The 25,980-nt window shown below is 39.2% G+C and overlaps 1 protein-coding gene across 5 annotated transcripts; it reads right to left on the bottom strand.

The window, feature by feature from the left end:
• LOC136011826 (centrosomal protein of 83 kDa-like) lies at positions 1 to 22,830 on the bottom strand. 5 transcript variants are annotated; one of them, XM_065674257.1, is made up of 17 exons: positions 22,790 to 22,830; positions 22,321 to 22,380; positions 19,394 to 19,650; positions 18,919 to 19,069; positions 17,669 to 17,761; positions 17,253 to 17,384; positions 13,460 to 13,711; positions 11,006 to 11,137; positions 8,966 to 9,080; positions 7,636 to 7,780; positions 7,352 to 7,501; positions 6,594 to 6,669; positions 5,351 to 5,508; positions 2,664 to 2,793; positions 1,718 to 1,821; positions 889 to 1,069; positions 1 to 209 (listed from the first exon to the last, which is right to left on the bottom strand). In XM_065674257.1, the coding sequence occupies exons 3-17, from the start codon at positions 19,540 to 19,542 to the stop codon at positions 24 to 26; spliced, it is 2,154 nt and encodes a 717-aa protein (XP_065530329.1). In that variant the 5' UTR covers positions 19,543 to 19,650; positions 22,321 to 22,380; positions 22,790 to 22,830; the 3' UTR covers positions 1 to 23. The 5 variants fall into 5 exon arrangements, with proteins under 5 accessions (XP_065530329.1, XP_065530318.1, XP_065530347.1 ...); XM_065674246.1 differs by having other exon boundaries at positions 22,713 to 22,801; XM_065674275.1 differs by lacking the exon at positions 13,460 to 13,711 and having other exon boundaries at positions 22,713 to 22,801.
• Between the last annotated feature and the right edge of the window lie 3,150 nt (positions 22,831 to 25,980).

The following is a 25,980-nucleotide window of genomic DNA, read 5'->3' as shown; positions in this document are numbered from 1 at the left end:
TAACAGCACAGAGTTTGCCACTTTTATTTGTAGTCCTCACTGTGGGCATTGCCTTCTCCAGTGACCTTGTTTGTAGCCAAGTTCCTGTGTGCGCCCACCAGTACTCGCTCTCTGGGTGGTCCAAGATCTTGCAGCTGTTTTCTCTGTGTTGTTTCTAGTTCTTCCAACCGCTTGCGAAGCAGGGAAAGCTCTCTTTGATGCTGTTCCTCCTTGAAATTAACAACAACAAAGTAGCTCTATTACATTTTGCATACTTACAAGGGACCAAAATGAGCAATAATTTTAATTTTCTTTCATCAATGATTTTGAAATAAAAGTTGTGAAGTCCAAAATATCCTTATTTGTTAAATTCAATGTTTTGTGGGCATCTTTCTGATATTCATGATGAACAGCATCAGCAAGAAATGTGTATGCAGGCCTTCCTTCTCTCAGAGGAAGAGGACACAGACCTAAGGTCTCAGTTACCAAAAGGCTGTACTATCAGCCTGGTCAGCCTCAGCCACAGTCTGCGCCCTCAGAAGCTCTTAAGTAAAACTTTTTAACCATACAATGTGTCAAAAGCAGCAATGCTGCTTTTTAAGAATGAAACTGTGGTGTGAGAATACCATTGTGGTATTTCTTGCTGAGGAGGATCCATTTGAAGCCTCTCAGGAGCAGAACCAGGTATGGAGAACCAGGTTAAAACTGCCTCTTACATTCTGTAGCATTCATCTTTCAAAAACTCCCTCCTACTGCGAGGAAGGGAATGTCGCTAGAAGCGTTCCTCAAAGTTTCTCCCTCTCTTCAAAGATCAAGTGTTCCTTCCCAAAGACAAAGATCAAGAAATAGAGGACTGTTCAAATACCCTCTTTTGTTGTATTATTTTCACAGCTTGTAATACATCCCCACCTGAAAAAGGGAGAAGGACACTTCAGGCCCAGGAGGCAAGGCAGACGACAACATTGTACCAACTGGATTGAGGGGCGGCATGCTAGGATTCAGAATTAGACTCCGGAATTCATTGTGCCTACGTTGCAAGTCCTTTAGTCTCTTCTGGAGGCGTGCATATTCTTCAGAGGAAAAATTCTGCCTAGGGAAGAAGAGATTTCTTAGTGTTCAAAATCTTTATTAGCCCAACAGACCAACACACCTCTCCATGAGTACTCTGGCTTTTCACTATCCCTATGAAGCAAAATTACATAGTAGAACTGGAAGGTGAAAAATCTGTGTACATTCTTCTACCCAAATGTCTATCTAGAAGTCTCTCTACATATTTTACAGCTATCTGCAGATTACGGATTAGAATTTACATGGAATAAATTAAGCTTTTAATAGCATTCACAGTAGTGAGCCACAGGAGCCACATCACATTAATTATTGAATCAAGCTCTCCATAGGTGCTTCAATGAAGATGGAAAAAAAAGAGTGTATTTCAACAAGGATGCTAGGTCTGTTTCTCTTGTAGTTCTGAAGTCTTTTTTACTTCCTCCTTTTGCAGGGATTCCTGTAACTGCATCTATCATTTTCCTCTCTTTCTGAAGAGAGAGTTCTGCAGCTGGCTTACAAACTCGCAGATACTCATCATAACGGACTCCATTCTAAGAATTCTAGTGCTTAAAATGCCATTAGACTGCATTCCAGTTACTAAACCAAGTGTCATGTATCTTCAGAAATACTTTATAACTCAGCCCTTGAGCATATATAATTTCTCAAGCAAAGGAAAAGCAAAGGTTATTACCTATTTAGCACCTGATTTTCTTTTTCTAGTTCTTCTATCTTGGCTTCCAGAAGTTCTAGCTTCTCTCTCATCCTCCTTTGCTTATTATCATTGAGAGTCTTTCTCTGTCAAACAGATATTTCAAACGGTTAAGTAATGCCTCGATACATTGATACAGGTCCTGCAAAAATTACATCTACACTGTACATTGTTTCAAGCTGTGACTGTTTTTAGGATTTTCCTCCCTTAAGAAGGGGTGCTGGGCTGTTTGAAAGTTCTGAATCCTGTGATGGGAAACAGAAGAGATGGGAAATGATCCATAGCTGTCAGTCACTCATTGGTCAATGACCAGCTGTACTAACAAGCACTAACTATATTTGAGAATTATAAAATTAATTCTCTAAATGACCACATATAAATAATTATAAACATGACCAAAACAAGGTATCCTCTTCTTTTTTTCCTCTTGTTGACCTTAAGTGTTTGCAACCTTAAAAGCCACTGGCAGGTTCCATAACCTGTTTATGTCCAATGTATAAACTTGTCAATTAATCTCGAGCTTTTATGAACAATCAGCTTTTCCTTTCAAGTTATTTCATAAAAAGCAAGCGTAGGAGAAATACAATTTTCATAGTCCATCGAGAAAAAGTAGAACATCATTTGTCTAGTATCAAAATACCATTCTTGCTGTTCAAGGAGTCCACCTTTTAAATAACCCTACACACACATGCACACAAAAAAGAGTGTCACAACATCTTGATGGCATTATAACAAAGTTGTTGGCAGTAATATTCTTTTGTGTATCACTACAACCAATTTCTATGCTAATCTTGAAGAGCCTGATGTATTTTATTATTATATAAAATAGACTACAAATAAACTCTTAATATTAAAACAATTTTAGCTGACCAAAATAAAGTTGAACTTTTCATAAGCTAGAGCATTCATGAAGGAAGAGTCAACCTGCCTTTTTCTGAGCAACAGCAGCTCGACAAAGCTTGTTCTTCATTTGGTTGTATTTCTCTTCTTTCTCTGTCATGCGCTGAGTAAGCAGGTGCTTCTCCTCCAGCCATTCTACTCGTTTGTATTCAAAAGTCCTTTGGAAAAATCAAGTTAAAAGATTAAGAGGTTATATAGACAGAACAGTGCATTTGATTAATGCCTTAAAGCTCTTAAAATAGATGCATCTTTTCCTACATTTATATACTTGAAGGATCTGATTTAAATTTGATGGTGGTAACAATATAATTGTGACTACTGCCATTCAAACTGATGCATTAACATCATCTTAGGTTTTGTCCAATCACAAGGCAAATTTTGAAAAGCAATTCCAAGAAGCAAGTTAACCGTTGGCTGCTTATTGGTTTGGTATGCTGCCAAACTGACAACAGAAAATTCCTGAATTCGGCTCAAACAATCCCACTGGAACATAAGTGCAGACACCTATGCCAAACATCACTTGTTGGAAGTGCTGACAACTACCTTCTCTGTTCGGGAGGAAAAGAATGTGCTACAGCCCTGTGCAGACTACTATGCCTTTGAAACAGAGAAGTACAGGCTTGACTGTATGTGCTCCCAACCAGAACAGACACCAACACAGCAGTAAGCTCACAGCAATATGGTTCTTAAGACAACACTCCAGCTGAAAACACACCACTAGCAGCATACGTTATTTGGTTAGGCCTTTGCATAGTTAAAACATACTAAAATTAGGCTGTGTTCTCTAGCAGTGGATAGGAAATGAGCCACTTTTTCTCTGCCGCTGTATTTGGGTTATCTGCATTGTGGGTTATAGAAAACTAAGAGCATATTTAACTATATGATAAAAAAAAAAAAAAAAAAGAAAGAAAAAGGTGAGATTCTGTGCATCAGTTTTTAAGAAATGCAGTTCAAGGTTTAGTATCAGTGAATCCTTACTACTCCAGTCCTGGGCCAGTGCAGTTTCCCTACAGGGACTCTGAATGAATCTCCATCAGTTTCTCAGCAGACAGCCTTTCCCTTCCCCACAGCTAAAAGTATTAGTCATCATCTACTCTTAGGACTTGGATCCTGACCCACCTGGTACCTGTCATGGTTCCTTCAGGAGACCCAGTGTGGTTTGTACCTTGCTGTTGACTGTTAATAACTACCTACTACCTAGGAGCCAAACAGCTTTGTCAAAAAGCACTGCTTACCAGTAAAAGAATTCCAGTGGAGACAGTGGTTAAATGCCACAAGTTGGGTTGTTTTGTTTCTCTAAATGCTACTATCACTGTTCCTGAAATGTTTCACAAGTGCCTGATTGAGCTAGTCTCTGATCTGTATCAATCTGTTCGCCTTCAGCCCTTTTTCTCATTTCACATTTTCATTTCCAAGCCGAAGACTGACAGAGTCAGGCAGCTGCTTTACCTACTTACAGCCCATCTGGCATTATTTTAGTTATCTGACACTTTATCTTAGGCTTTCTTAACTTTTGGTCTTTATTTCACTTCTTCTTTAAGCCAAGTTGCTTTGGTGCCACTTAACTCTTGGAGTTCAAGTTTATAAGAATTACTGAGCTGAGGAAGGAAGTCCCATCACCACAGAGTCAGAAAAAGAATGGAAATATGTCCCACGGCTCACAGCATCAGCCTTGGCACATCTCCATTATCTGCCTGCTTATACAATGATCTCTGAGGACTGCCAAGCTCTTTCCACTGCCTTCCTTGGAAAACCTACCCCTGGCTGGTCTATGGCACATAAATATCTAAATGATATTGTTAGTCTCATTCAAATAACAGTGAAAATCTCATTCAAAGTGGGAATACACCTTCCTAAAGTAAACGTCCAAAGTATTTAACATCCTACTGACAACTGAACATAGCCTGGAGTCCCAATGCAGTAATTTCTTCAAATGTTCAACTGAAAAGCAATACTTAAACTAAAGACAACAAAGCAATTATAGTACCAATTTGTAGCAAAAAGAGAAGTTAAAACAAAAGATGTCCCATTACATCTTTTTGAAGTTTTCTATTTAACTGGGATGCTGACTTCTTTAAAAACCCACCACACAATAATCCAATATAAGCTAGACATGCATTTGCTATATAAATACACACACATACAGATCGGGTTCCTGAAACCTACCAAAGCATAATACAATGCTTAAATGCTTTATTGACCCTTAATGCTTAAACGCTTTATTGACCCTTAATGCTTAAACATTCTTAAAACAACTGTGTGTGAAACCCTAGATCCACTTAAACTAATGTAAGTTTGACATTCATTTCAGTAGAAATAGGATTTCATTTTATCCAAATAGTGTATTTCACTATTCAATAATTAACTGTATAGACATAAATGGAAACGCACTCCTATTTTGTTATTACTCCCATAGGGGCTTGCAGAAGTGGATTCCATGGCACGGGGGTTGGAACTCCGTAATCTTAAGATCCTTTCCAACCATAACCATTCTATGATTCTATGATTTTTGAAGTTACCACAAGCCAAACTATTACACATACTGCATATCAGAATGTATAGCCATTTATTACAATTGCCTGCTATTTTTTTGTTCATTTTTAACTTCTGGCTTTATTAAAAATCTACAATCCATAGCTAGGTAAACCATGTGAAAGCAACACAGGCAGTATGAAAAGGAAAGATAAAGCCAAAAGGAAGAAAACAAAATGTTACTTCTCTGCTTCTAGTTGAGCTTTTTCGGCCTGATTCCTTGCATGTCGACATTCTTCTTTCAGTATTTCTATAGTTTCCTGCAGCTTCTGATTTGACTCCAGCAAATTATTTTCTGATTGAGAAAGTGAGGCAATCTGGAGTTGCATGTCATTAATTTGCTACAAAAAAAGAAGATAATTTTTTCCATTTGAGAAGGTATGCAAATAACTAACAATTAATTTTGAGATACTGAGATAAATCAAAACACAGACACCAAATGACTGCATTAGCTTTTCATAAGCCTTTCTTATTTGTTCCTTATCTCCTTACTCAACAGCTTCTCCAGAAGCATTACAGTATATATATATATGAGAAAGGGAGGCAGGAGTCTTCAGTCATTGATGTGTCCCCCAGAACTTCAGAAATCCAACATTAAGCCCCAGGACTGGACAGAACTACATACCACACATTTAGTAGCAGTGCTTTGGAGCTATTCAGACTCTTCTATCTCTGTGTGTTACAGCCAGCCTTGGCTGTTCACAAAAACAAGTATAGAGCCTGAAAAGTCCAACCTCTGCAGTCAGCAAGTAGAAAGGGTAATTTCCCTTTCCTTTGCCTTTCCCCACACGGATACTCATACCCTAATTTCTGATTTGTGGAGAAAAAAAATATTGCCTGGAATTTCAAGTGCACACAGCTTGCAGAATACACTGATGCACAGTTATGTTCTTACCTATTAAATAACATCAAGGGTGAGCAGGAGTTAAGAGGATTAGGTTTTATTTTCAACACTGCCATTAGTTCACTTTGCAATAGAAATATACCCCTTTACACTAGTTTATTCATTTATGAAACATCTGTTAAACACTTGAAGAACCTCAGATGAGAGATGGAGTGTAAATGCACAGCATTACCTAGAAACAATTTGTAAGTCTCCACGGAAACTGCATCTCCAGTTCATATATTCATATTCATTGAATAACCGTATTCAATATACCAGTCTATAAACATTTAGCTTTGAAATCCTTGGTACCCACAAAACAAATCAAGCAAAAAGCTGTAATTCATTTATAGAGATCTAGGAAAGCGTGACTGATTTCTGAACACTTTTGTTTTAAGTACCTGTTTCATGTGTTTTGTCCCTCAGAAAAAAAAAAAAAAAAAAAAGCCTTAAAAATTCAATCTAATCTTCACATGCTGGGCATGGTGACTGCAGAAAAGATTCTTTTTCTCTATCAAACACTACAGTGTAGTAAGACCTTACTTGTTTCAGATCAGCACTTTCTTTTTTCTTTTCTTCCAACTCCTCTCTCTGAATAGCTTGCTGTTGAATTTTTAATCTAAAATTGTACAAGACATCCTTATTTTCATCTAATCAAAATACAAATGTTAGAAGTTAGGACAAATCAGCCTGACAACAGAACATGTTCCATAATCTGAAAGGCTGTTAAATATGTAACTAAGCAATGATTTAAAATGTATTTTGATTATTAGAATTCATACAGGAGTACAAATACATTTGTTTGTTCGCTTTTTGGAGTATGGCTTTTGCTCATTTTATCATATCGACCTTCATAAAAATACTGTAGTATAATGACTTCACCAAGAACTGTAATAACAAACTCAGAGGTATCATATTAAGATCCCAACTTGCCAATTGCTGATATGGTGCCATTGTGGAAAGATAAATGATTTACTCTTGGCTGCTGGCATAGCCCCAGCATTACATGGACCCAATTTTATCAAACATGAATATTGCAAAATTATGTCTTAAAAATGTTCAGCAAATTATAACCATTAAAGGTTTGGATGAAAAAAATTTGGGGGCTGCTTTTTTTTTTTTTTTAACAGAGCATTTTTTAATTCTGCCCCCTTTTTACACAATGCAAAATATAATGTTGTTTAATTTAACATAATGAACATTTGTGTATCTATGAATAGCAAATTTTATATTGACTCCTACAAAGAAATAAGGGGGGAAACTTAAGAAATTCATGTTAAAAGTTAGAAAAGCCACTCTACCGCAAACGCTGAAGTTCCTTCTTGCTAGACTCTTCTGCCATCTGTAACAAACATAGTTTCTCTTCATGCTGATCCTTTTCAGACTGTCTCAAAGTATCTTGTTCCAGTTTCATCTTCTCTAGATCAGCTAATTTGTTCTCAAGTTCTAACCTGAGACATCATTCAATACACACACAAGAATCATGATAAAATGGCAAAAGTGTTTAGTTGCCAAGAACAACATTTTAAGAAGTTACTCAAAACACTCTTCTGTTAGAAGGTGAGCAGTAAATCAACAAACATACTTTTCATCCTGTAAGACTGCAATTCTTTCAGAAACTTCCTCTTTGGCAGCCTGCACTTTACGAATTAGCTCCCGATCCTTTTCTACTAAAAGCTCTTTATGATGTTCAACAGCTGCCTTGAGAATTTCCATGTCTGAGAGCAATCCTGCATTATACATTCAGAAAAGGTTAAAATGTCATTATGAATATCAACCTGATGAACTTCAGTATTAAAATAGTTTTATAAATTGATAAAAGGGAGCTAAAAAAAAAAAATCACAATTCACATGACAGAATGAAAGAACAGGGGAAAAATCCAATGAAAACAGGAAGACATAGCCTTTCTTAGTATAACAGCAACATTTTGAAAACTTTTGAGGGGTAATCAGTGCACTAGAATCTCTGCCTATGAGGGTTTATTATTTTAACACACTTGGAGTACTATGTACAGTTCTGGTGTCCTCACCATAAGAAGGACATGAAGCTGTTGGAGCAAGTCCAGAGGACGGCCACAAGGATGATCAGGGGACTGAAGCACCTCCCATATGAAGACAGGCTGAGAAAGTTGGGGCTGTTCAGCCTGGAGAAGAGAAGGCTGCGTGGAGACCTCATAGCAGTATCTGAAGGGGGCCTACAAGGGTGCTGGAGAGGGACTCTTCATCAGGGACTGTAGTGACAGGACACGGAGTAATGAGTTTAAACTTTAACAGGGGAAGTTTAGGTTAGATATAAGGAAGAAGTTCTTTACTGCGAAGGTAATGCTCCATCCCTGTCAGTCTTCAAGGCCAGGCTGGACGGAGTCTTGGGTGACATAGTTTTGTGTGTGGTGTTCCTGCATATGGCAGGGGGGTTGGAACTAGATGATCTTAAGGTCCTTTCCAACCCTAACTATTCTGTGATTCTATGATTATTATAGATTTAAACTCTAAAGCAATTTCTGTTAAGCAGTTGTGTCTGGATAGATTAAAAAAGTATTCCACAATAGCTACAAAAAGGTCAAGCAAGAAGGTTTTCCTTTTATGGAAAAGTTTATGTGACACAGTAACTGGTTACCAGTAAAACTAATAACCTGGCTATAACAAATCTCACATTTTAATCCACTCATATTACCAAACGGGACAAATCTAAAATGATGAATCTATAGGCTGGGACATAAGATGCAAATTAAAAACTGGTGACTAAGGCACCTGTGTTCACTGGCAAATAAGCCAACATGTGCAACAATGACTCCTGGTTATGTAGACCAGAAGTAGAAGGCGAAGGTTGCTGAGGAATGTTTGGAGGAAAATAAGTGTAGTATTCTACCTAGAAGTTACAAAAGAAATAATTAGAAAATAATTGCATGTTTTACCATCCATTTCACTTTGAATCTTGTTTCTCTCTTTTTCTATTTCACTCTTTGTTCTTGCTGCCTCCAGTTTGACATTTGTTACTTCCAATTTATGTGAATGTTTAAGTTCTTCTACCTACAAATTATGGGGGGGGGGGGGGGGAGGGGAAATAACCAAAATAAATATATATACTTATTCACACCTTTACTATAATTTTTTCAAGAAAATCTCCCAGATAATCATGGACTCAGCTTATTTTAAACATATCTTAATTTTTTTTTTTAATCTACTGCTTTCCTAAGGGCAATACTGATACCCACTCTTGTAGATAATTTTTAATAGTGAGATAAGTTTTAATGGTGATGATATAGATACTGTAACACTAAAGCTGTTGACATGATCTGACTCCCCAAATTATAGTAAGTGCTATTACAGGTTTTTATTAACTCCTCAAGTCACACACTGAAGATTACTGAATGTTAAGTCATCCTGAAATGCTATTTTCTATATTCTCTGATTAAAAAAAATTAAAGTGCTCAAACACAACATCCATTCCAGGAACCACGCTGTCCAACTACTGACGTGTATTTCATCTTTAACCAGCCAGTCATTACAAGCTACAGTGTAGAAAAGTTACTGTTTCACAAAGTCTTGGTGATATATAAACAGATGCACAGGACTGCCTGTGAAAACTTGGTTTCTGAGTAAATACTATACACTCTGCAAGCCAGCCTCTGAATATTTGGGTATTTCTGAAAAGACTACTCATTGGTAATATCTTGATATGACACTGATCCAAACTGCGTAAGACCCTGATGCCTTGCTAACTCAAGCATTAGCATGTCCTTTTACACATTCTTCGTTTCTGACTACAGATGCTCAAACTTACAGAGTTAAATATAGCCTCCCTGAGTAAAACAAAACAGTGATATGCAAAACCGTATTATCGATTGCTCCCCCAGCTAATTTCAATTGGTAACTACTTATAGTCACTATGGCCTCCTGGGGTGCCACACTACTTTCTCAAAATCCAGGTCTTTATAGTTTAAGTGCATTTCAAATCAAAGACACATGTACAAGGCCAAAGTGCCTGGCTTTACAGTTACTTCATAACTAACTAAAGCCTCTCCAGGAAGGTAAGAAAACAGGGGATTAAATTTGCTATCAGGAACTGACAGATGTGATAAAAATTTATCTCCCAGTATTCTCTGGAGAAAGGATAAAAGTAGAATAAAAGTAAAATAAAAGTATAAAAGTAGAAAGCTACTATTTACCCAAGTAACTATTTCGTTATGATTAATATCCTGACTCAAATTCACATAAAGCAATGTAAGCATTCTGCAACACTTGAAGGAAAAACAGTTCACTAGAGTTTCAATTTTTCTTGTTTATTCAAATAATCACATATGAAATTGCATAATGGATCCGTCCTTTTTAAGCTGTGTAGCTGAGGAATCAGTGCAACTAGGTAACATTCTGAATCTGGCATCCATAATTATGCTGAAATTCTAAACAGCAATATCAAGCTTCTAAAGCACTTTCAGGTTTTCCTTAAACTTGAAGCCTCTGATCCTTTTGTTTTTTCTACAGTATTTTTCTAGAAATTTCTCTATGATCTCAAAAAAAGCCAAAACGAAACAAAAAACTCCCAAACCAACCAAAAAAAAAAAAAAACAACTCAACAAAAACCCCCAACAAAACCCAAGCATAGAATAAAACCTCCAAGATCTGGTATCAACCCAACAACTCAGATAAAATCATAGAATGGTTTGGTTTTGCTGGGACCTGAAAGACACCTCTTCAAGCCGTGCTCTCTTTAGAAAAAAGATCTAGAAAATTAAGAACAACATAACTTCAATCTTTAGGGACACTTCTAGGGATGATGTTTTTCCTGTAAACTCACATATTTTATGTCTTCCAACTGAAACTGGGGAAAAAAATTCCAAGTCTATTTTAGGTCACAGCAGAAAACATTATTACTTTATTTTTAATGTAAAATATAAAAAAGAAAAAATAACAGGATATGAAAAATTGATTTCAGATACCATAAAAGCACTTACTTTGGTAACTAAGGAATTGACTTCTCGTTCCGATTTGTGAAGTTTAGTAGTTAAGAGGAAGTTTTGTTCATGACTCATCCGCAGTTCTTTCTCAATTCGATCAATCTGTAGTTCAGCAGACTTCTTTTCTGTCTTGAATAACGGAGGCATTGGTAAGATTTTTTTGCCTCTTGCTATTCACTTGAATGGTTCAACTGATCTGAGCTTTCAGAAAATACTGACCCTTTATATTATATAACACATAAATATTTATCTTTGCTTAAAATATGCTCCAATACAACAAGGATCCTGAATTTTACTCAAAAGGCACAATTGGTTTTACTAACACTACCACTCTGTGTGCAGCCATCCAGCCAGTTCTTTATCCACCGAGAGTTGTGGTCAATGGCTCCATGTCCGGCTGGAGACTGGTAACGAGTGGTGTCCCTCAGGGATCGGTGTTGGGACCGGTCTTGTTTAACATCTTCATCGCTGACATGGACAGTGCGATTGAGTGCGTCCTCAGCAAGTTTGCCGAGGACACCAAGCTGTGTGGTCCGGTTGATATGCTGGAGGGAAGGGATGCCATCCAGAGGGACCCTGACACACTTGTAAGGTGGGCTGATGCCACCCTTTATGAAGTTCAGCCATGACAAGTGCAAGGTCCTACACCTGGGTCAGAGCAATCCTAGGCACAGCTACAGGTTGGGCAAAGAAGAGATTCAGAGCAGCCCTGCAGAGAAGGACTTGGGGGTGCTGGTCAATGAGAAAATGAACATGGGCCGGCTTCAGTGTGCGCTCGCAGCCCAGAAAGCCAACCGTATCCTGGGCTGCATCAAAAGGAACGTGACCAAGAGGTCGGAAGAGGTGATCCTGCCCTTCTACTCTGCTCTTATGAGACCTCACCTGGAGTATTCTGGTGTCCTCAACATAAAAAGGACATGGAACTGCTGGATCAAGTCCAGAGGAGGGCCACGAGGATGGTCAGGCGACTGGAGCACCTCCCGTATGAAGACAGGCTGAGGAAGTTGGGGCTGTTCAGCCTGGAGAAGAGAAGGCTGCGTGGAGACCTAATAGCAGCCTTCCAGTACCTGAAGGGGGCCTATAGGGATGCTGGGGAGGGTCTCTTAGTCAGGGACTATAGTAACAGGACAAGGGGCAACGGGTTAAAACTTAAACAGGGGAAGTTTAAATTGGATATAAGGAGGAAATTCTTTCCTGTTAGGGTGGTGAGGCACTGGAATTAGTTGCTCAGGGGGGTTGTGAGTGCTCCATCCCTGGCAGTGTTCAAGGCCAGGTTGGATGAAGCCTTGTGTGGGATGGTTTAATGTGAGGTGTCCCTGCCTATGCCAGGGGGGTTGGAACTAGATGATCCTGAGGTCCTTTCCAACCCTAACTATTCTATGATTCCTAGACAGAATCACACACATTTTCAGTCCTACTTCACAAGAGGCAGAAGTAATCTGATTTGTTCAGGAGGCAGCAGGTATTCCCACTAATAAATTACTGGGCTGTAAACACCAGTATGACTTTAAATTGTGCTCAAAAAGATGTCATATGTTGGCCTATGCACTTAGGCTAACTGAAGAATTAACATCATGGAGAGGAAATAAAATGCAATTACTGTATTAGAGACTTAAGGCCCTGAGTGTTTCTAAGTATCAAAAAGGTAATCTAACCTACAATTTCACCTTCCTTTTTCCAAACTGACCTACTTATAGCAGATCTTTTTAAGTTCTCTAACTTCAAAATATTACAGCACTTTTTAAGTCATGATCAGAGTATTCTGTAACAAAGGTATACAGCACTGAAAAGAGTAAAAGAAAAATAAACCAGCTATCTGTATGCTGCAACTGTGCAAGAAATCCACATGGAAAGACTCACTATTTAGAGACATAGTAAGAATTGACAAGACAACTGAAGACCACAGATGAGGAATAAAGTGAAACTCTAGGAAACATACAACAGGCTAGAAATAACATCAATTTTTTAAAGGAAAGAAACAGCCAAGAACTAAACAACTGCAGTAATGTGTTGCCAAAAGGAAAGACAAAGGTAGACAAAAAAGATGACACATGAGGAAAGGATTAAAGAAGTAGGGGAGCACCATTTTCAAAAAGAATAAAAAATTTACTGTAGCAGATTGTTAACATATTGTCATCAGTTTCTAACTCTTGCCAAGTGCTGACATGACCATCTTACTGACTGTAAACATGGATATCACTTGCATGTTTAGAAACGAGATCATTCAGTGGAATCTCTCAGTTGAGCTCTCCACCCTTCCAAAGTTGAATTGGCAGCACAGGACTCTCAATGTACTTACAGACTGTTTTTAAATCTGAAATGTACAATTTCAAACAGTGAACTCAATGGCAAAATTATCACGACTTCAGTGACGGTTCTATCAGGCCAAGTGTTACTGTCACCATACTCTGCAAGAAGGCAAAACCTGAAACACCCACAAAACCCACTTACCTCCAAAGATCTTGCCATAGCCTGCATCTCAGCTAACTGCCGGACTTGTACTCTTTGAACACTTTCTGCTTGCACCCTACAATTGTCTTTTTCTGCTCTTAGTTCTTCTACTTCTGCTTCTAAGCCTTTTATTTTCTGAATCAGTTGTGCCTTTTCTCTAGAGAGTGCCTCCATGCGTTTACTGTCCCTCGTGGGATCAACACTAAGCAGCTGTTTATAGAGTTCTTCTTTATCTTTATCCAAACTTGCCACCTGATAGTTGTTAATCAGAAAAAGAAAAGCTTTTACATTGGTTAGATATCAGGCAGTAACCAATACAGCAGCTGACAACTGAATAAAGCAGCAGTGTGCTTTTAAAATATTAAGAAATTACATTCACAATTCTTTTCATTCTTAGAGTAGGAAAATCAACAGATTACTTTTTTGCTTCAGTTTTCACTGATAAGGCTTGTCCCAAGGCCTCAGATGTCCCTGAGCCCCCTAGCAGTTTGTGGTAATAAAGCAGTACCCAGCATAGAGGAGGAAAATGTTAGGGATCATTTAATCCACTGGACACACAAGTGGATCCAAGCAATTTGAGAGAGCTCACTGGTGTCATCGCAAGGCTGATGTTTGAAGAGACACAGCCACCAGAGAAGATTTCTGGTGACTGGAAAGAGGCAAACAGCACACCCATCATCGAGAAGAGCAAAAAGATCAAGAAGGATCCAGACAACTATATGACAGTCAGCTTCACATCAGTCTCTGTGAAAGGGCAAAACCGCTTCAAAGCCATTTCTAAACACATGAAAGACAAGGTGATGGAAAGCAGGGTTTACACCAAGGGCAAATCATGCTTGATCTACTACTCTGCTTTCTAGAAAGAGGTGACTGGCACTGCAGACAAAGCAGAGAGACATGGATCTGATATACCTTGATTTTAACAAGGCCTTTGATACAGTCTCACACAACGTCCTCTCTCACCAATTGAGATATGTGCTGGAAAAGTGAATGAAAAAGTGGGTGGAATAAGGCTGGGCTGCCAGGCTCAGAGAGTGATGATCAGTGGTGCAAAGCCCAGCTGACTGCCTGTAACTAGTGTGGTCTTTCTGGGATCAGCACAGGGTCTAATACTGACTTTTGTCCTCAATTAGTGACCTGGATGACAGGATGGAGTACACTTTCAGCAAGCCTGTGGGTGACACCAAATTGGAGGGAAATGGTCAACATCCTGGGAAGCAGAACTGCTATTCCAAGCTCAGAGAAGAGAGGGAGATGCATTGTGATGGGAAAAGAGGCAACAGATACAAGCTGGAACATGTGAAATGCCCATTAGATATTAGGAAAAACATTTACCCTGAAAATGGTTAAATAGCTTTTCTATTAAAAATGTTTAACTTTCTGAGATAGTTTTCCCAGAAAGGTCATTGAATCTCCATCCTTGCAAATATTCAAGACCCAACTGGACATGACCCTGGGCAACCCAATCTCAGTATTTTAAACAGGATGTTGGACTAGAAAGAGGTCTTTTCTGACTCAGACTATGATTCCACAATTCTATAGCCACAACGGAACTCATATCTGCTAGTAACTCAAGACAGCCAAACTCATTATTGGGCCCTGCCAGACAAAGATAAGTAAATAAGTAGATAGCCTTTCTGGTACAAGGTAGTACAGTAAGGTACAAACTTATCTTGAGACTGTAGCTAACAAACATAGTATAAATATATTTTAGTGTTTCAAAATGAGTTATGTGGACTAAATGCAATACTGGGGGCAAAAGAGCAAGAAAGTAAGGTATGAAAAGAGTTCTCTTGATATTTGGAGACTAGTCCGAATTCTGATCTGCAGCAGTGCTTTTAGAAATCAACACACGGGAGAGAAGGGATGTCATCAGAGGAATCTTGACAGGATTGAGATGTAAGCCAGCACAAACCTCATGAACTTCAACAAGACCAAGTGCAAGGTCCTGCACTTGGGCTGGGGCAAACCTAAGCACAAACACAGTCTGAGCAGAGAATGAATTGAGAGCAGCCCTGAGGAGAAGGACTTGGGGGTGTTTGTAGATGAGAGTCATAGAATCATAGAATAGTTAGGGTTGGAAAGAACCTTAGGATCATCTAGTTCTAACCCCCCTGCCATGGGCAGGGACACCACACACTAGACCATGTCACCCAAGACTCTGTCCAATCTGGCCTTGAACACTGCCAGGGATGGAGCATTCACAACTTCTTTGGGCAACCTGTTCCAGTGCCTCACCACCCTCATAGTAAAGAATTTCTTCCTTACATCTGACCTGAACTTCCCATGTTCACATTTGAACCCTTATTCATGTTGAAAGCTCAACATGAGCCTGCAGTGTGAGCTCACAGCCCAAAAAGCCAACTAAGTCCAGGGCTGTATCAAAAGAAGTGTGACCAGCAGGTTGAAGGAAGGGGATCCTGGCCCTCTATTCCACTCTCGTGAGACCCCACCTGCAGTACTGTGTTCAGCTCTGTGGCCCCCGACTTAAGAAGGATAGGGACCTGTTGGAGTGAGTCCAGAGAAGGGTCACAAAGATGATCCAATGACTGGTGCACATCTCATATGAAGACAGGCTGAGAGAATTGAGCTTGTTCAGCCTGAGAATAAAAGGTTCTGGGGAGACCTTGTAGCAGGCTTCCAGCACCTAAAGGGGGCCTACAAGAAATCTGGAGAGGGGCTTTTTACAAGTGATGGAACTAGGGGGAATGGCTTTAAACAGAAAGAAGGCAAATTTAGACTAGATATTGGAAAGAAATTCTTCACTGTGAGGGTGGTAAGACACTGGAACAGGTTGCCCAGAGAAGTTTTGTAGCCTCCTTGTGCTAAATGGCATGGAAGGTTTAAAAGGGTCTAAGAGAGAAAACTCGCTCATATTTTGCCCTGGGCTCAGATAGTTTCATTCTCTTTTTAAGTGTGCTAATCAGCTGCAGGACTAGAACGAGGCAGGCTGTAAAGCAGTATGTGGGTTTAGATCCAGGAAGGACAACTGTTCTGTTTTTAATGCACTGCATTTGCAAATTTGGATTGATTTTAAAAGTGATGATTGCTTTGATTTGTGTCTCATGTTTGGACTAATACATTCAAATCTGGTATCTTAGGATATATGCTCCCAGACAAATACTTAAATGGATATGCTAATGACATATGCAACATCATATACATTGCTGCATATGTTTAAAACATAAATAAGCTGACAATTTATTTAGCTACACTTTTGAAAGTCCAATCCTGAAACAGAAAATTCATTAATTGCTTATTCAAGAGTTAACACAACTGAAATAAAGTCATCAAATTTTTCAATATCCTTTTTGACTTCCACTGTCATAATCCAGCTCAGTTGCAAAATGTATCCTTGTCTGCTATTAACAGCATCTTCTGGTGCCTCCTTCCTGGATTAATTGCCACATAAGTAATTTAAAATCTAAACCTCCATCAGTTCCATCAGTTGTACAGATAATTTATTAATTTCAGATTAGCATGATGTCTCAAATTCCATCACAAATGCAATTAAAAAAATCCATTAAGCAAGGCTACTGACTGTCACTTATCAGAAGGCAAGTCTATTCTTACTTACAATAACGCAAATGATAGTGCGGCACATTACTGAGCAAACCCACAGAGACAGCTTTAGGCTAAGTCATTAAAGTGTTTTGAGAATTGACAGAACAGAAATGAACACTACATTATGAAATGGCATCATAATGACAACCCATCAAGTACCAACATTTTCACAGTGTTCAAGCAGCTTTGTCATCAGATATATTTTTAGCTATGGCAACTTTCTATGTACCTCAGCCTCATATTGTATTTTCTTCTCTTCTAAAATACGTGAATGTTCTTCCTGTTGATGTTCAAATTCTGACTTCAGAAAAGCATGTTCATAGCGAAGTTTGTTATATTCTGTTCTGTATTTTTCCACTTCCTAAGTTAGACAGAAAAACCACAAAAATATCCATCACTGATGTTTTCAGCTTTATCTTCTTCAAATGTCCATTCAGTGTTCCTATCATTTTAAAAGTTATATTTGATGAACTGAATCCCTCCCTCTTCCTCTTCCAGGGTTTCAACAGTCACTGCCTGAGGCAATAATACCAGAAAAATAACGTTATACTTTGCTCCCCTTTCAGTTGTAATTTCCTAAGGTTTGAGGAACAACTATAAATTGGTGATTACTGCTCTAAAAGAACTTCAATATATACTACTTACATTTTCTAGCTTCCGATGAAGTTCTGCCATAGAAGATTCCAATTCCTCCTGTATTTGTGCTTTTAACAGTTCTAATTTTTGGGGAGTTATCACCTTAAGACAGAAAAGTATCATAAATAACTAGTCATAATAATTTATTTGCACTGTCATAGGACAAATAGCCAGGAATAAAGTATTTCAAATATGATTTTAGGAATCCTGCTTAATAGTCTATGTTTTTCTAAAGACTTTTCAGTAATAGTTACAGAAGAAAAAAAGATTAGTAAACTACAAATATTCTGGGAAGATAACAGAAGCATTTAAAACATTAGTATTTACTGGCAGAAGCAATGCAAATGTCAAGGTGAATCTCCAAGAGATTTATGTCCTGGAGGGGTGGGGGGATAAAGAATTAGAGCTTGGGAAAACTTAAACAGTAAGTGAACCAACCCCAAAGAATCAAAATGAGCAATACCAACCCAATTATTTGTAAAACACATTAGATACAGCGTATCTGTTGGAGCTTATGTATTAGACTGAAATGAAACTAAGATCAGGGAAGATTACCTGCTTTAAGCTCCATGCTAAATAGTAATTTGTTAACTTTTCTTGGGTATGGCTAATACAGCAAACTACCTACCAAGAAAAAGTGCTACAAAAAGAAAAAAAAAAAACAATCTCATCCACAACCTGTGACATATTCCATTTATTCTACTTTCCTTCCACTTGCACTCTGAAGTCCCTGAAAATTAATTCTAGTTATAGTAGCAGGGCACATATCCCCTGGTCAGAGTCTGGGATCCTTTGTTAGATGTTGAATTTGTTTTCCAAGAACATTAGAAATGTTCTTAGAAATGTTTGTGTATTAGTTTAAGGAAAAAAGCAGTTGTACGAAGTGTCACCGAAGTTACCTTAAAGATTCAGGGGTTTTTGCTTGTTTCTGTGTTTCTTGGTTTGTTGGCATTCTTTTTAAAATAAAGAAAGCGATGATTCTCCCCATAACAGGGGAGCATGCACAAAGACTGAAAAGCCTTGCTATCAACATAGGACATAACAAGAGAATTTGGAAGATTCAGTTAAACTAGAAAACAATAATTTCAACCCATAGTCAGTCACCCTAAAGAAGAAACATTACTCGGGTTGGGGGGATTTCAAGACATCTGAACTACATTCAAGCTAGGTATATTCATGTTACATAAACAGAAATATACACATGGCCCTATTACAGGGCCTAATACCATATATTAGGTCCTGACAGTAAATTATCTCACCTGCATCTTCAGGTTTTCCAGCTCTCGTGTTTTACTCAGCAACTCCTCTTGATATTCAGAAAAAAGCTGCTGAATTTTCTCGTGTACAGTCTGCTTTTCAGCTAACAGTCGCTTCAGCTCATCTTGTGATTTTGTATATTCCTCCTGTAATCTGCAAGATAAAACCCATTTATTTTACATTTACTCTCTAAAATTAGATCTTAAAGCTCAAAAAACTCACATGCAGAAGCAAACATAGCAAGTTAGAACCAAACTATTAATATCCTCTTCCTGTAATATACTGAAAAGGTATCCTGTATTTACAAGTGTAATAAGTATTGCAGAAACATAATCTGCAATGTCCTGAGGTATTCTGAATTGTTTATTCTCTAATATGAACAACATTCTGTCCTTAAATACAGAAACAGCTAACACATGCAGGCACAAATCCCTCCTACATATTAACAGCTCAAATTAAGAAACCTGTTTAACTTACCTTAGATTTTCTGCCTTCACATTTTGATAATTTATTTTATAGGATTCACATCGCATTCTTTCATCAATCAGAAGTTTTTGTAAGTTTTGTGACTCAGCGGTATTATCAATTCCAGCCATGGGAGGAAGAAGACTACCCAACGCCTCCATTTTATGATTGTTCACAAGGAGTACGGAGAAGACAAAATTGAAATTAACTTATAACTAATATACAATGCCATCCACTGTTTCTGCTGTTATCCCAGAAGATCAAGTCACCTGATGAAATACAAGGACACGTAATTAGCAGTCAAGTACATTCACCGTTCAAAGATTTCACAGGCCACTTTTGCTTTCAAGTACAGAAGACTCCTGGCTCTGCTGTAACTCAGGCTAGAAACCTTTACCGAAAGGGCAACCCTGCTCATTCTGCCTAGCCCTACTGGGGACATGAATAACATGGGTATTACTGAAGTCAATACAAAACAAAGCACAAGCACTTCTATCTGACAGATCACATGGAATGTTATTTTTCCTTATGCTGCACACCGAGAATCAAACTGCGATGCTAGTAATGCCATAATTATGCCCTGTTAATCAGAGTTCAAGCAAAGGCCAAAGACATCAGACACATAGTGCTTTTACTACTACTGATTACAAGTCAGTCTGTCACACTATCCTAACAAGTTGTACTACTCAGTACATTCATTTGCACATACAATACATTCATCTTCCAACTGAAATGATGGTACTACTCAATATCATCATTTCAGTTGGAAGAAGAGATCATTCTCATTGTTGAATTCTTATCAAGACCTCTCTGGAGAAGAGTTAAGGTTTCACAGACAGTCTGGAAGATACCAGCCCAAAATTCAGCCCTGAAATATGTCATTAATACATGTCACTTCCTTGTTTTCTTGTGACCTTTCCAGAAAGAGTTCTGCTAAATGTTATAATATCAGATTGGTGTGAGAAAGCTGCAAACCAACAGATGCCAAGAAATGAAGAAGTATTCTAAGAAGCCTCATTAGTTCTTTTCAATATTAGAAGCAAGATACATTAATCTGATCATTACTGACACTTCTAAAGGATATCGGAGAGTGAAGACTGTTACTGAGTTTTAGGGAAATTAAAAAGCTTTGAAACTAACTACACTGCCATTTTAGCTTTTGGCATAGCTGGACTGATGCCTAAGAACACCATGGTTGCAGTGTACAAAGTGTAATTCAAAGTTACAAAGTGCAATTCTGTACAAAGTAAAATTCAGGAAAATTGTTAGATCTCCACCATTACTGAAAAGACATCATCTTCTTTACATATACACTTGAATATAAAATGTTTTCTTCCATTCCACTCTTTAAATCTTGTGAGACACTCACAAGCAGCACAGGCTCATGAAAGCGAGCTCTTCAAACATTACCCCTTCTTATCCCTGCTTAAGAGTCTACAATAAGACGTAGATAATGCACTAATGAAAGTGTAATCCAATCCAAGAGCTCACTGTCACCTCAAAGGGGAGGTTCTGCTCCTCCCTTCTTCATTCCCACTCCGAGATTTATTATTCATCAGACCCTTCCATGAAATAATTTAACTCAAGAAGCCAACACACTTAAACAGAAAACACTCAATGTTTTTTCTGAGGTCAGTGAGTCACACTAGCTCATGGAAGCATCCAACAAGCTACATCATTAGTGAAAGCAGGCAGCTGGTACTGGGTAGGAGAAAAGAACAAAGAGCAAGCAAATAGGAAGGAGGAACAAGGACCAGAGATTTGTCCCATCATGAGCTCACAGAAACAGCCTTGAACTAGACACCTAGTTTTTGGACAGTCAAAGTTAAGTGAAACAAATCCTACCTTAAAAATCTATGCAAGACACTCATGAGAGATCATACTTCCCATGAACATCAAGTGAATAAAAGCCAAAACAAGACAATATATCATTTGAGAAATATGACAGCATACCTCTCATTTCTTTAACAGTCCATATTCTACTAATCCACCATCAGCAACTTGCAACAGCCAAAGTAATCAAATAAAAAAATATATAGGTGGAAAATATCAAAGAGAACCATGAAAACCCTTATTATAGGAAGTTCCATAATCTGGATACTGCTCAGATATTGCTAAAGAGAATACAGTGAAAATAAACGCTTAATACCTTTAAGTGCCCAAGCACAGAAATTTTGAAGAACATCTGTATGATTTCTGTATTACAGAAGACATAAATCTTATTCAAGCTATCAGTTTCTCCACAACACTGTTCAAAGTACACATTCTGACAATAATTAAGCATACGTTATTTAAGTGTCCATCCCTACACATGGAACACAGCATTAATCACCCTTTCAATTTCTGTCTTACACTAAAAGATACAGTTAATTATTAGGAGAAAAGCAACAAACAAGGTTGTATCGTAGCTCAGGATTAGGATTTTGCTTTAGCCACATACCTTATTAAGTCAAACTGACAGCTGTTACTGAAGAAGCTGAAATGTTACATGGGAGCAGCACTTGGTAAATCTAGCTGTACTCAAGAACAGCTACTCTACGTATGCCATGCATGTTTTCCGCTGTTTTTTCCTAACAAGGGACCTTCAAACACACATGAGAAACCTTTGCTCACTAGAATCTCACTCAGTTTTACTTGGGCCCACAGACGACTGCTTGATACAAACTGTTCTATAGTCTACAACCAAAAAGCTCTTCTGAAAAATCATTGCCCTTTCATATTGTGTTGAGAGATGCTCAGACACAGCAAAGGTCTCCTGTTAGCATACATATTCTACACCTCCTGGATATATGATTGTATGTATCTTACGGTATGTGGGTAAAGAGCATGTGAGAGGCCACACGAGCTGTATGTCACCATGACGTTTTTATCATTGATTTTCCTGACTTACGGACGTAAGAGCCTGGTCAGAGGAACAACACTACTAACGGGTGCCATACCTCCAGAAGTGCAGAAAAATAATCATTCTCCTCAAACTGCACGCGGCTGAAGCTCGCTGGCTGAAAAGAAAGCATACAAATGTACACATCTGGAAGCCTGGCAGCGAGCGGGCGCTTCCCACCCCTGACCTTGTGCTGGGAGACTCCCTAAACCCACCACCCCACGGCCAGCCAACAGAGGCGGCAGCACGCCGTTACTACCAGACGGAACACAGGACAAAGACGATCGCTCCCTGCGACCTCTCTACTTATCTCTGCAGCCTTCTACTCTGTAACTAACGGTCGAGGAGAGAGCGAGCAGGGCCGGAGCAAGGGCCGGAGCGCCTCCCAGCTCGTAGGCAGCGAAATGAAGCCCCAGTGTAGCCGGCCACAACCCGCCCACCCATCCCTACCTCTCCTCACGCCGCAGCCCGCTCAGTCCACAGCAGCGGCCGCCGCCACACCAAAGAGTTTAAAAATGACTCCTCACCTCCGCCCGCCAGGGGCCCGCGGAGCATCCTGGGAGCCGGCGGAGGGCGGGGCAGCGTTGCCGGGGAAACGGCACCCGCGGGCTGGCCCCGCCCCGAGCCCCGAGCGCAAGGCGGTGCCTGGTGCCCAGGGCCGCTGCGGTGTGCCGGTACAACACCCCTCTGGTGAGCGCGGGGTTAAAGTGCCCGGCCTGTGCCGCTGTGTATAGCGGCTTCGAGCTTCGGCACCTAAGCGGTGTGCCAGTCGTTGCCGTTCTGCTTCAGAAGGAGGGGAAAACGCCGGGCCTGCAGCTCACAGCAATTCATAGTAATAGGTATCTGAGGTAAAAAAGTATGCATTATGTTGTCTTCAGCGGTACTAAATAGCTGTTGTCCAGTGGCCAATACCGAGGTGAGCGCTCAGGCTTACATAGTCAGTTACAAACGAAAACACATTCCAGGCGTTCCTGGCAGTGGTTGCTGTTTTTTGACAGAAACCAGTGGGAGCAGTTAGGATGCCGTAAACGTGATCTTCTCGTACATGTCTTCAATTTCTCCTTAAAGTCTCTGGCTAAAGTGGAAGATTGATCCAGACGAGTATTGACACTCTCCTAATAAGATTAACAATCCTTTAATAAGGATTCCCTTCCAACCCAAACTACTCTATGGTTCTATGATTAAAATTGTCTTCAAGTAGTATATTAGAAGGTGGGTATTCCTGATGGCACGCACACATCCTCTAGGAAAATGAGAAAACAAGCCAAGTTTGCCAGTAGCTTTGTCAAGGTCTGGAGATGACAATTACCTTTGGCTCCCCTAGAGGTGGCTGCAAGCTCAGTTAACAAGCAGGTGTCTAAAACATACTACAGTCACTTCCACAGCTACGATGAATAACGGGGGTTTAGTACTTACTTAACTGAAGTCTGACTGTGCCGACTGATGTTGCTGTACAGACATGTTGCACTTGCGGTCAATACCTTTACAATACTGGAAGTGAAATAACAGTATTCAGTCTATACAATGTATACCTATACTAAAGTGGGTAACATTACAATAACTTAAAAGCTCACCTTCCAAAATGAACTAAAATTTAATTTTGATGCAAAATAGATTTGATGAAAAAAAAAAAGAAAGCTGCAGTTCTACATGGCTTTACAATGAAAAACATCTTTTTAAAAGAATGATGAAGCTGCATGCCTGATTCTTGGTGCTGTATCAGATTTGCTTAATTCGGTATCAGTGTTAATCTGCATCAAATTTGCTCATTTTAAAATATTTTTTTTCCACTATCAGCTCTAACAGTATTAATGGCAACTAAGGTCAAACAGAAGTCTTCCTCCCTTTTACAGCTTCATTAACAGGAATGGTAGCATGGCCCAGACTCTTTGGTTCTATTAGTGCCTGTTCACATCAGGTTTATACAGCTATAATAGACTGGAAAACTATTGATTTCCATGAGAAACATGACGTCAGGAATCTAGGTCACTCAGCATGAGCTGTGGGGGAAACATAGCAAAAGAATTGCAAAATTTAAAATTATTTAACTAAAATCAATGGACAGGGTTGGTTGTGTCTTGCCAGCTGATTTGGTGAATAAGGGTGCAGTTTCTAAGTAATCATTTCCAGTGTGTAATCTTATTCTAAAAGGATGACTCAAGATGGTGGAAATCATGTTAGTTTATTTTTGCCTCCATGCTTTGTCACACTGATCCAAAAAGGGTACTTGTTTCCCTCTGAGGCCCGCTGAGTCAGGTAATTCCAGTTAATCACCTGGTAGCTCGCAGTTTTGAAGTACAGGTGGTAATGATGCTGTTCTTGGTCACAGTGAGTCTCCCTCCATGTCTCACAGCAATGTGAGAAGCAGTGCTAAAAACCTGCTCCTACCTCTGCTTGCTTTAAAAATAGAGCTGCTGTAGTGAGTCAGATAGACTTGACCTGGGAATCTTGTAGAGTACAGAGAGAGAAAAAAAGCAAGAGACAAGACGGAGTCCAAGGGCATGAATAGGAGAGGGCTGGAGGAAGAAGGAATTTAAAGCAAGTGTGTGGGGCTTATGGACACAGCAGAGAGAAGAGGGTTGAGCAAGAGGGAGAAATAGCTGGAAAATTAAGGCTATAAATATTAAAGGACAACTGGGGGGAGAGTAGAGAGGTAAATACGATGTGAAGTTATCCTGTTGAAGAGGGAGGGAAAATACATATTGGGGTTAGTTTGCTTGCTTTTTGTTTATGTCAGTCTTACTCTTCTAATTAAGTCAGTACCTAAAGGAAGCAGGTATAGTACCTTTATAATATGTTAGATTTTTCCAACAGTGACAAATTCCCCTTTTTGAAATATCTCCTACAACAGAGAGGTTTTTCTAGAAATAGAAATATGTGCAGCTATAGATGTCAGTAGTTTACAGAAAGTGAAGTCTCTTTAAGGTACACTGTTTCAATTCACTGTGGGGCTTAAGTAAAAGTAGATAAATCCTCAAGCTCCTATAGCCCAGTGGCGTATCTTTAGAGAAGGGTTTTGCTGTTATGCACACTTGCTGTTGGTCATACCTGTAGTTTAATCCCTGCTTAGTTTATGTCACCTCGACCTGAATCCAATGTAGTAGGATAGAGGCCATGAGGGGAATTAGTGTTGGGAATACAAGCTCTGTTGAGCTTCTGGGTCAGCAGAGCCTTAAAGCATCCGAATAATTTCATTGTTCAATACAATTGCAGCAGAGGTGTCTGTGACCAAGTAGTGTGCTCTTTGTGGTGAAGAGTTAAAACCATATATTGCTGTATGTGAATTGCTTGAGAAAAATAGTATCTTTGCCATTACAAAATCAGAAGATGAGATTGCTTTTAAGTGCCCTAGTGTTGTGATAAGAGTCTTCCCTGGTTAAACTCGGAGCAGGCTTCAGCATTGAGCTCAGTAGGGCTGGAATGTAATTTTTAACACGTAGAACATCAGTAGATATAAAACATGAGGCAGTTTAGGAAGCCATTACTCAGGCAACTATGTTACATGGGACTGCTGATCACATAGGTGTTGTGTTCTCTATTTTTCTGTTCAGCGTGTACGTAGAGTATCTTGTGCTTATAAATACTGATCTTCTGTGTCTTTCCACTTCAACCATGTGTCTGTGACTGTGGGGAAAAACAAAGTTTCCCATACCAATTTATTAAAATGGTATTCACCAGGAAAATACAGAGGGAATTCACTGGGCTATGAGGAGATTTC

The sequence above is a fragment of the Lathamus discolor genome, chromosome 1 (assembly GCF_037157495.1).
Source record: "Lathamus discolor isolate bLatDis1 chromosome 1, bLatDis1.hap1, whole genome shotgun sequence".
In the NCBI taxonomy this organism is placed as follows: Eukaryota; Metazoa; Chordata; class Aves; order Psittaciformes; family Psittacidae; genus Lathamus; species Lathamus discolor.
This window is presented reverse-complemented; position numbering and strand designations above follow the sequence as displayed.

What these genes read in the sequence shown, in the direction of transcription:
- LOC136011826 (XM_065674257.1), bottom strand. Translation starts at nt 19,542, where the DNA reads ATGGAGGCGTTGGGTAGTCTTCTTCCTCCCATGGCTGGAATTGATAAT. An exon ending in GATTCAAAGTGAAATGGATG is followed by an intron (nt 7,781 to 8,965) that starts GTAAAACATGCA and finishes TGTATAATGCAG; the next exon opens with GATTGCTCTCAGACATGGAA. An exon ending in CTGCTGTTGCTCAGAAAAAG is followed by an intron (nt 1,822 to 2,663) that starts GCAGGTTGACTC and finishes TCTGTTTGACAG; the next exon opens with AGAAAGACTCTCAATGATAA.